This window comes from Penaeus vannamei, chromosome 4 (genome assembly GCF_042767895.1).
Source record: "Penaeus vannamei isolate JL-2024 chromosome 4, ASM4276789v1, whole genome shotgun sequence".
NCBI lineage: Eukaryota > Metazoa > Arthropoda > Malacostraca > Decapoda > Penaeidae > Penaeus > Penaeus vannamei.
This window is the reverse complement of record NC_091552.1, coordinates 11,218,456-11,230,396: the sequence shown is the minus strand read 5'-3', so window position 1 is coordinate 11,230,396 and position 11,941 is coordinate 11,218,456. Positions and strand designations below refer to the sequence as shown.

Below are 11,941 nucleotides of genomic sequence, written 5' to 3'. Positions count from 1 at the left end.
CTCCAACTACCACCACTCAGGACTCTACTCACTCAAGCTCACAAACCTCTTCAACTTACACCAGCTCCTCTTTGGAGCCCACCACTTCTACTTTCCCAAGCTCCTCATCGGATTCAACCACGTCTTCCTTCCAATCCACCACTTCTCCAACTGAGTCTTCTGTGGATTCGACTACAGCTAGCTCCAGCACCACTGAGGAAACAACCACCTCTTCAAGCTACTCCAGCTCCACCTCTTCCACAGATACCACCTCCTCTATGGAATCAAGTACCTCTTCAACGTCGGACACAACCACTTCTTCAACCTTTTCCACATCATCCTTGGATTCCACCACTTCTCCAACTACCACCACTGACCATTCTACTGACTCAAGCTCACAAACCTCTTCAACTTACACCAGCTCTTCTTCAGGCTACTCCTCATCCAGTTCCTCTTCCGAACCCACCACTTCTTCTACTTATCCAAGCTCCTCATCCGATTCAACCACCTCCTCCTCCGAAGCCACCACTTCAACTGCTTCATCTAGCTCCAGCACCAGTGAGGAAACAACCATGTCTTCAATCAGCTCTTCCACAGACACCAGCTCCTCTATAGGATCAAGTACCTCTTCAACGTCGGACACAACCACTTCTTCAAGCCTTTCCACATCATCCTTGGATTCCAGCACTTCTCCAACTACCACCACTCAGGACTCTACTCACTCAAGCTCACAAACCTCTTCAACTTACACCAGCTCCTCTTTGGAGCCCACCACTTCTACTTTCCCAAGCTCCTCATCGGATTCAACCACGTCTTCCTTCCAATCCACCACTTCTCCAACTGAGTCTTCTGTGGATTCGACTACAGCTAGCTCCAGCACCACTGAGGAAACAACCACCTCTTCAAGCTACTCCAGCTCCACCTCTTCCACAGATACCACCTCCTCTATGGAATCAAGTACCTCTTCAACGTCGGACACAACCACTTCTTCAACCTTTTCCACATCATCCTTGGATTCCACCACTTCTCCAACTACCACCACTGACCATTCTACTGACTCAAGCTCACAAACCTCTTCAACTTACACCAGCTCTTCTTCAGGCTACTCCTCATCCAGTTCCTCTTCCGAACCCACCACTTCTTCTACTTATCCAAGCTCCTCATCCGATTCAACCACCTCCTCCTCCGAAGCCACCACTTCAACTGCTTCATCTAGCTCCAGCACCAGTGAGGAAACAACCATGTCTTCAATCAGCTCTTCCACAGACACCAGCTCCTCTATAGGATCAAGTACCTCTTCAACGTCGGACACAACCACTTCTTCAAGCCTTTCCACATCATCCTTGGATTCCAGCACTTCTCCAACTACCACCACTCAGGACTCTACTCACTCAAGCTCACAAACCTCTTCAACTTACACCAGCTCCTCTTTGGAGCCCACCACTTCTACTTTCCCAAGCTCCTCATCGGATTCAACCACGTCTTCCTTCCAATCCACCACTTCTCCAACTGAGTCTTCTGTGGATTCGACTACAGCTAGCTCCAGCACCACTGAGGAAACAACCACCTCTTCAAGCTACTCCAGCTCCACCTCTTCCACAGATACCACCTCCTCTATGGAATCAAGTACCTCTTCAACGTCGGACACAACCACTTCTTCAACCTTTTCCACATCATCCTTGGATTCCACCACTTCTCCAACTACCACCACTGACCATTCTACTGACTCAAGCTCACAAACCTCTTCAACTTACACCAGCTCTTCTTCAGGCTACTCCTCATCCAGTTCCTCTTCCGAACCCACCACTTCTTCTACTTATCCAAGCTCCTCATCCGATTCAACCACCTCCTCCTCCGAAGCCACCACTTCAACTGCTTCATCTAGCTCCAGCACCAGTGAGGAAACAACCATGTCTTCAATCAGCTCTTCCACAGACACCAGCTCCTCTATAGGATCAAGTACCTCTTCAACGTCGGACACAACCACTTCTTCAAGCCTTTCCACATCATCCTTGGATTCCAGCACTTCTCCAACTACCACCACTCAGGACTCTACTCACTCAAGCTCACAAACCTCTTCAACTTACACCAGCTCCTCTTTGGAGCCCACCACTTCTACTTTCCCAAGCTCCTCATCGGATTCAACCACGTCTTCCTTCCAATCCACCACTTCTCCAACTGAGTCTTCTGTGGATTCGACTACAGCTAGCTCCAGCACCACTGAGGAAACAACCACCTCTTCAAGCTACTCCAGCTCCACCTCTTCCACAGATACCACCTCCTCTATGGAATCAAGTACCTCTTCAACGTCGGACACAACCACTTCTTCAACCTTTTCCACATCATCCTTGGATTCCACCACTTCTCCAACTACCACCACTGACCATTCTACTGACTCAAGCTCACAAACCTCTTCAACTTACACCAGCTCTTCTTCAGGCTACTCCTCATCCAGTTCCTCTTCCGAACCCACCACTTCTTCTACTTATCCAAGCTCCTCATCCGATTCAACCACCTCCTCCTCCGAAGCCACCACTTCAACTGCTTCATCTAGCTCCAGCACCAGTGAGGAAACAACCATGTCTTCAATCAGCTCTTCCACAGACACCAGCTCCTCTATAGGATCAAGTACCTCTTCAACGTCGGACACAACCACTTCTTCAAGCCTTTCCACATCATCCTTGGATTCCAGCACTTCTCCAACTACCACCACTCAGGACTCTACTCACTCAAGCTCACAAACCTCTTCAACTTACACCAGCTCCTCTTTGGAGCCCACCACTTCTACTTTCCCAAGCTCCTCATCGGATTCAACCACGTCTTCCTTCCAATCCACCACTTCTCCAACTGATTCTTCTGTGGATTCGACTACAGCTAGCTCCAGCACCACTGAGGAAACAACCACCTCTTCAAGCTACTCCAGCTCCACCTCTTCCACAGATACCACCTCCTCTATGGAATCAAGTACCTCTTCAACGTCGGACACAACCACTTCTTCAACCTTTTCCACATCATCCTTGGATTCCACCACTTCTCCAACTACCACCACTGACCATTCTACTGACTCAAGCTCACAAACCTCTTCAACTTACACCAGCTCTTCTTCAGGCTACTCCTCATCCAGTTCCTCTTCCGAACCCACCACTTCTTCTACTTATCCAAGCTCCTCATCCGATTCAACCACCTCCTCCTCCGAAGCCACCACTTCAACTGCTTCATCTAGCTCCAGCACCAGTGAGGAAACAACCATGTCTTCAATCAGCTCTTCCACAGACACCAGCTCCTCTATAGGATCAAGTACCTCTTCAACGTCGGACACAACCACTTCTTCAAGCCTTTCCACATCATCCTTGGATTCCAGCACTTCTCCAACTACCACCACTCAGGACTCTACTCACTCAAGCTCACAAACCTCTTCAACTTACACCAGCTCCTCTTTGGAGCCCACCACTTCTACTTTCCCAAGCTCCTCATCGGATTCAACCACGTCTTCCTTCCAATCCACCACTTCTCCAACTGAGTCTTCTGTGGATTCGACTACAGCTAGCTCCAGCACCACTGAGGAAACAACCACCTCTTCAAGCTACTCCAGCTCCACCTCTTCCACAGATACCACCTCCTCTATGGAATCAAGTACCTCTTCAACGTCGGACACAACCACTTCTTCAACCTTTTCCACATCATCCTTGGATTCCACCACTTCTCCAACTACCACCACTGACCATTCTACTGACTCAAGCTCACAAACCTCTTCAACTTACACCAGCTCTTCTTCAGGCTACTCCTCATCCAGTTCCTCTTCCGAACCCACCACTTCTTCTACTTATCCAAGCTCCTCATCCGATTCAACCACCTCCTCCTCCGAAGCCACCACTTCAACTGCTTCATCTAGCTCCAGCACCAGTGAGGAAACAACCATGTCTTCAATCAGCTCTTCCACAGACACCAGCTCCTCTATAGGATCAAGTACCTCTTCAACGTCGGACACAACCACTTCTTCAAGCCTTTCCACATCATCCTTGGATTCCAGCACTTCTCCAACTACCACCACTCAGGACTCTACTCACTCAAGCTCACAAACCTCTTCAACTTACACCAGCTCCTCTTTGGAGCCCACCACTTCTACTTTCCCAAGCTCCTCATCGGATTCAACCACGTCTTCCTTCCAATCCACCACTTCTCCAACTGATTCTTCTGTGGATTCGACTACAGCTAGCTCCAGCACCACTGAGGAAACAACCACCTCTTCAATCTACTCCAGCTCCACCTCTTCCACAGATACCACCTCCTCTATGGAATCAAGTACCTCTTCAACGTCGGACACAACCACTTCTTCAACCTTTTCCACATCATCCTTGGATTCCACCACTTCTCCAACTACCACCACTGACCATTCTACTGACTCAAGCTCACAAACCTCTTCAACTTACACCAGCTCTTCTTCAGGCTACTCCTCATCCAGTTCCTCTTCCGAACCCACCACTTCTTCTACTTATCCAAGCTCCTCATCCGATTCAACCACCTCCTCCTCCGAAGCCACCACTTCAACTGCTTCATCTAGCTCCAGCACCAGTGAGGAAACAACCATGTCTTCAATCAGCTCTTCCACAGACACCAGCTCCTCTATAGGATCAAGTACCTCTTCAACGTCGGACACAACCACTTCTTCAAGCCTTTCCACATCATCCTTGGATTCCAGCACTTCTCCAACTACCACCACTCAGGACTCTACTCACTCAAGCTCACAAACCTCTTCAACTTACACCAGCTCCTCTTTGGAGCCCACCACTTCTACTTTCCCAAGCTCCTCATCGGATTCAACCACGTCTTCCTTCCAATCCACCACTTCTCCAACTGAGTCTTCTGTGGATTCGACTACAGCTAGCTCCAGCACCACTGAGGAAACAACCACCTCTTCAAGCTACTCCAGCTCCACCTCTTCCACAGATACCACCTCCTCTATGGAATCAAGTACCTCTTCAACGTCGGACACAACCACTTCTTCAACCTTTTCCACATCATCCTTGGATTCCACCACTTCTCCAACTACCACCACTGACCATTCTACTGACTCAAGCTCACAAACCTCTTCAACTTACACCAGCTCTTCTTCAGGCTACTCCTCATCCAGTTCCTCTTCCGAACCCACCACTTCTTCTACTTATCCAAGCTCCTCATCCGATTCAACCACCTCCTCCTCCGAAGCCACCACTTCAACTGCTTCATCTAGCTCCAGCACCAGTGAGGAAACAACCATGTCTTCAATCAGCTCTTCCACAGACACCAGCTCCTCTATAGGATCAAGTACCTCTTCAACGTCGGACACAACCACTTCTTCAAGCCTTTCCACATCATCCTTGGATTCCAGCACTTCTCCAACTACCACCACTCAGGACTCTACTCACTCAAGCTCACAAACCTCTTCAACTTACACCAGCTCCTCTTTGGAGCCCACCACTTCTACTTTCCCAAGCTCCTCATCGGATTCAACCACGTCTTCCTTCCAATCCACCACTTCTCCAACTGAGTCTTCTGTGGATTCGACTACAGCTAGCTCCAGCACCACTGAGGAAACAACCACCTCTTCAAGCTACTCCAGCTCCACCTCTTCCACAGATACCACCTCCTCTATGGAATCAAGTACCTCTTCAACGTCGGACACAACCACTTCTTCAACCTTTTCCACATCATCCTTGGATTCCACCACTTCTCCAACTACCACCACTGACCATTCTACTGACTCAAGCTCACAAACCTCTTCAACTTACACCAGCTCTTCTTCAGGCTACTCCTCATCCAGTTCCTCTTCCGAACCCACCACTTCTTCTACTTATCCAAGCTCCTCATCCGATTCAACCACCTCCTCCTCCGAAGCCACCACTTCAACTGCTTCATCTAGCTCCAGCACCAGTGAGGAAACAACCATGTCTTCAATCAGCTCTTCCACAGACACCAGCTCCTCTATAGGATCAAGTACCTCTTCAACGTCGGACACAACCACTTCTTCAAGCCTTTCCACATCATCCTTGGATTCCAGCACTTCTCCAACTACCACCACTCAGGACTCTACTCACTCAAGCTCACAAACCTCTTCAACTTACACCAGCTCCTCTTTGGAGCCCACCACTTCTACTTTCCCAAGCTCCTCATCGGATTCAACCACGTCTTCCTTCCAATCCACCACTTCTCCAACTGAGTCTTCTGTGGATTCGACTACAGCTAGCTCCAGCACCACTGAGGAAACAACCACCTCTTCAAGCTACTCCAGCTCCACCTCTTCCACAGATACCACCTCCTCTATGGAATCAAGTACCTCTTCAACGTCGGACACAACCACTTCTTCAACCTTTTCCACATCATCCTTGGATTCCACCACTTCTCCAACTACCACCACTGACCATTCTACTGACTCAAGCTCACAAACCTCTTCAACTTACACCAGCTCTTCTTCAGGCTACTCCTCATCCAGTTCCTCTTCCGAACCCACCACTTCTTCTACTTATCCAAGCTCCTCATCCGATTCAACCACCTCCTCCTCCGAAGCCACCACTTCAACTGCTTCATCTAGCTCCAGCACCAGTGAGGAAACAACCATGTCTTCAATCAGCTCTTCCACAGACACCAGCTCCTCTATAGGATCAAGTACCTCTTCAACGTCGGACACAACCACTTCTTCAACCTTTTCCACATCATCCTTGGATTCCAGCACTTCTCCAACTACCACCACTGACCATTCTACTGACTCAAGCTCACAAACCTCTTCAACTTACACCAGCTCTTCTTCAGGCTACTCCTCATCCAGTTCCTCTTCCGAACCCACCACTTCTTCTACTTATCCAAGCTCCTCATCCGATTCAACCACCTCCTCCTCCGAAGCCACCACTTCAACTGCTTCATCTAGCTCCAGCACCAGTGAGGAAACAACCATGTCTTCAATCAGCTCTTCCACAGACACCAGCTCCTCTATAGGATCAAGTACCTCTTCAACGTCGGACACAACCACTTCTTCAAGCCTTTCCACATCATCCTTGGATTCCAGCACTTCTCCAACTACCACCACTCAGGACTCTACTCACTCAAGCTCGCTCACAAACCTCTTCAACTTACATTCACCAGCTCCTCTTTGGAGCCCACCACTTCTACTTTCCCAAGCTCCTCATCGGATTCAACCACGTCTTCCTTCCAATCCACCACTTCTCCAACTGATTCTTCTGTGGATTCGACTACAGCTAGCTCCAGCACCACTGAGGAAACAACCACCTCTTCAAGCTACTCCAGCTCCACCTCTTCCACAGATACCACCTCCTCTATGGAATCAAGTACCTCTTCAACGTCGGACACAACCACTTCTTCAACCTTTTCCACATCATCCTTGGATTCCACCACTTCTCCAACTACCACCACTGACCATTCTACTGACTCAAGCTCACAAACCTCTTCAACTTACACCAGCTCTTCTTCAGGCTACTCCTCATCCAGTTCCTCTTCCGAACCCACCACTTCTTCTACTTATCCAAGCTCCTCATCCGATTCAACCACCTCCTCCTCCGAAGCCACCACTTCAACTGCTTCATCTAGCTCCAGCACCAGTGAGGAAACAACCATGTCTTCAATCAGCTCTTCCACAGACACCAGCTCCTCTATAGGATCAAGTACCTCTTCAACGTCGGACACAACCACTTCTTCAAGCCTTTCCACATCATCCTTGGATTCCAGCACTTCTCCAACTACCACCACTGAGGACTCTACTCACTCAAGCTCACAAACCTCTTCAACTTACACCAGCTCTTCTTCAGGCTACTCCTCCTCCAGCTCCTCTTTGGAGCCCACCACTTCTACTTTCCCAAGCTCCTCATCGGATTCAACCACGTCTTCCTTCCAATCCACCACTTCTCCAACTGATTCTTCTGTGGATTCGACTACAGCTAGCTCCAGCACCACTGAGGAAACAACCACCTCTTCAATCTACTCCAGCTCCACCTCTTCCACAGATACCACCTCCTCTATGGAATCAAGTACCTCTTCAACGTCGGACACAACCACTTCTTCAACCTTTTCCACATCATCCTTGGATTCAAGCACTTCTCCAACTACCACCACTGACGATTCTACTTACTCAAGCTCTTCCATAGGCTCACAAACCTCTTCAACTTACACTAGCTCTTCTTCAGGCTACTCCTCATCCAGTCCCTCTTCTGAACCCACTTTTTCTACTTATACAAGCTCCTCATCGGATTCAACCACGTCTTCCTTCCAATCCACCACTTCAACTGCTTCATCTAGCTCCAGCACTAGTGAGGAAACAACCATGTCTTCAATCAGCTCTTCCACAGACACCAGCTCCTCTATAGGATCAAGTACCTCTTCAACTACGGACACAACCACTTCTTCAACCTTTTCCACATCATCCTTGAATTCAACCACTTCTCCAACTACCACCACTGACGATTCTACTTACTCAAGCTCTTCCATAGGCTCACAAACCTCTTCAACTTACACTAGCTCTTCTTCAGGCTACTCCTCATCCAGTCCCTCTTCTGAACCCACTTTTTCTACTTATACAAGCTCCTCATCGGATTCAACCACGTCTTCCTTCCAATCCACCACTTCTCCAACTGATTCTTCTGTGGATTCGACTACAACTAGCTCCAGCACCAGTGAGGAAGCAACCATGTCTTCAATCTACTCCAACTCCAGCTCTTCCATAGACACCAGCTCCTCTAGAGGATCAAGTACCTCTTCAACTACGGACACAACCACTTCTTCAACCTTTTCCACATCATCCTTGAATTCAACCACTTCTCCAACTACCACCACTGAGGACTCTACTTACTCAAGCTCTTCCATAGGCTCACAAACCTCTTCAACTTACACCAGCTCTTCTTCAGGCTACTCCTCATCCAGTCCCTCTTCTGAACCCACTTTTTCTACTTATCCAAGTTCCTCATCGGATTCAACCACGTCCTCCTCCGAAGCCACCACTTCAACTGATTCCTCTGTGGATTCAACTGCTTCATCTAGCTCCAGCACCAGTGAGGAAACAACCACCTCTTCAATCTACTCCAGCTCTTCAGAATCCTCCCAAAGCAGCTCTCCTTATGCAGGCTCCTCTTTATCTATCTCTTCCACAACTGCAAACACTTCTTTCGGATCAAGTGCTCTGTCGACTCTCCCTGTATACCCTACGGACTCTTCCAGTTCTGTGAATTCAGCTACTCCAACTAGCTCCAGCACCAGTAAGGAAACAACCACGTCTTCAATCTACTCCAGCTCTTCAAAATCCTCCCAAAGCAGCTCTACTTATGCAGCCTCCTCTTTATCTAGCTCTTCCACCGAGCCCGCCATATCCTCAACAATTGCAAACACTTCTTTCGGATCAAGTGCTCTGTCGACTCTCACTGTATACCCTACGGACTCTTCCACTTCGTTCACCTTTATAACAACACCCCTAGATTCGACCACTTATTCAGCTTATTTCAGTTCAAGTACTCCCTTTTCAACCACTTCTGCGGTATACCCCAGTTCTTCCACAGATTCGTCCGGTGGCATGGCAGATGATAACGTTTATGTAGTCGTGGTTATAATAATTGTTGGATTAATATTGGCCGCGATCTTAGCTACCTGCTGCTTTTTCTTCTTTTTCGTTTTCAAGCGGAAACACCCTGTTCAGGTAAGATTTTTTTCGTTAAGTTTTACATTTATATTATATATATTTATATTTCTTTATGTTCATGTGCGTATTGCTTGTGGGTGGGTTTATGTATGTGTAATTCCATCTCTCTCTCTCTATCTCTATCTCCCTCTCTCTCTCTGTCTGTCTGTATGTCTCTCTCTCTCTCTCTCTCTCATCTTCAAACACACACACACACACACACACACACACACACACACACACACACACACACACACACACACACACACACACACACACACACACACACTCACACACACAGACACACACACACACACACACAGACACAAACACACACACACACAAGCTTTTTTTATGTAATTATTATCGTTTATTATGGAAGTGAATATTTCCTGATTGCGGTGGTCTGCTCCTAACGGTAACCCTATCGATATGACATTAATATTGAGTCAAAGTTGTTGCCAGTTGTCTCATTTTATCAGGATTTGGTTTGTATAAACAAAAAGGACATCTTCGCAGATAAACCAAAGAAGGAAGTTTTTTTCTTTTTTTTTCTTTTTTTTTTATCTTAAAACCCAGGGACACAGACATTGATCTGCTTTGCTTTGCCTAAACGGAGATAAATTCATTCTTCGAGTTCTTGCGTATGGCTGAATGACTAGCACGCATTTTAACAGTGTGAGAACATATTAAAAAAATCAGGCAGACTGTTATTCCCTCTGGATTCACATGCTCCTTCGTGCAAGCATTATTTAAACACATCTCTTAGCCGGATAGCCGCAGAATGACCGTACGTTGTTTACTAAATCTGATACCTTATCCGTCAACAGGATCTCGAAGAACAGATACCCGGAGAGGTTTCTGATACATATACCGAAGAGAGTGGCTCGCTGTATGAAATATCTATACCAAGAGCTAATCTCGTCCCTTTCACCCGCCAACTGACTCCGTGGGGCGTCCAGAATCCTGTGACCATCTCAGACGACGAGACCGAAGACCTAGACTTACCTGAGGACCGTGGACGCAATCCTTACGCCCTTGGCCAGACGAATCTTAACGAGTTTAGTCTGGAAAGATTCCTGAGGGATATTGAGGATACCCAACCTCCTACTCTTTCAGAATCCTTCAGTCTCCCCAGACTGTAGAGATAGTTTTTGATACCGCGCCGGTGTCCAACTCAGTTATATTTCTGCGTGTATTCATGTAAATAATAAGACGGAGGGTAGAGCAAGAAAGCACACGAATATGACAAAGATTTTTTTTTTCATTTTTTTCCTACAATTTGTTGATTCAGAATTTGTGTGTATGTGTGTGTTTGTATGTATGTATAGTTGAATCAAAATTAAATTAACGAATTTCCTATCAGCAGAAATGTAACTCATGATAGATGATTTTCATTCCTATAGATATACTTGTGTTGAAAACTCATTGAATGTACATACTTTAGGCTTATGGAATCTGCCAGATCACTCTCGCGGTCACTTAATTATTAGTTAATTATCATCACTTCTGCAAACTGTACGAGGATCGTAATCCACAGAGAAGTGAGGCTTGGTATGGAGAGCCAGGAGACTGAGGACAAAGCTCTGAATGAACACGGGATGGAGAACTGAAATCTTGCTGAAGGATTTTCCGCTAGTTATGAGCATGAACCTTGCATTAAGAACAGATTTTAACATTCAAAAGAGCAGATTCCACCAACGTGTCGCAACGTTCGCAAAGAATGGCCATTTTTAATGTAAAAACAGATATTCTGGTTGGCCAGAATGACACCACTGTTGACTTGCACAAGCACTTTGATCACGGAGTTTACAACACATGGTGTCACATCAATCTGCTGTTTTCGTACTAATACGTCCCGAAAAAAAAAAAAAAAAAACGTACAGGGTTGTTCTGTCTCTCCATGTGGCGAGATACTAGCAGAACCAGTGAGTGTCCTCAATTTCCATTTAACTATACCTGCTTCATCGCATCTCTCTCTCTTTCTCTTTCTCTCCCTTCTCTCTCTCCCCCTTCTCTCTCTGTCTTCTCTATACCAATATGTCTTCTCTTTTGGATGATGCGATCTGTTTTGCAGTTCTGATGGCAGAATCTCTCTCGTTATTTAGATGCTATCACCTGCTTTAAAGGTAAGCTCATGCAGTGTTTTTCATGTATTTTTCATATTTATTGTTGAGCTATACGTACATACATGCATACATACATTTATATATGTGTGTGTGTATGTTTGTATATGTATATCTATGGGTGTATGTGTGTGTGTGTGTGTGCAATAGTTTGAAAATATTAATGAAGTATTAATGTAATAAA

The 11,941-nt window shown here is 46.8% G+C and overlaps 2 protein-coding genes across 2 annotated transcripts in view; both read left to right on the top strand.

Annotated features, from left to right (window-relative positions):
- Positions 1 to 2,358: 2,358 nt before the first annotated feature.
- Positions 2,359 to 3,473, top strand: LOC138860563 (uncharacterized; the record flags this gene model as incomplete). The annotated part of the gene is made up of 1 exon (XM_070118231.1): positions 2,359 to 3,473. A coding segment is annotated over exon 1 (915 nt), but the record flags the coding sequence as incomplete, so codon positions are not given.
- A 223-nt stretch (positions 3,474 to 3,696) lies between these two features.
- The window catches only part of LOC113815350 (serine-rich adhesin for platelets), an 8,620-nt gene continuing 375 nt past the window's right edge, over positions 3,697 to 11,941 (top strand). The window contains exons 1-3 of the mRNA XM_070121343.1: positions 3,697 to 6,562; positions 7,696 to 9,649; positions 10,462 to 11,941. The exon at positions 10,462 to 11,941 is cut by the window's right edge and continues 375 nt beyond it. Coding sequence (XP_069977444.1) covers positions 3,897 to 6,562; positions 7,696 to 9,649; positions 10,462 to 10,776 — 4,935 coding nt within the window. The 5' untranslated portion in view covers positions 3,697 to 3,896 and the 3' untranslated portion in view covers positions 10,777 to 11,941. The remainder of the gene's footprint in view (positions 6,563 to 7,695; positions 9,650 to 10,461) is intronic.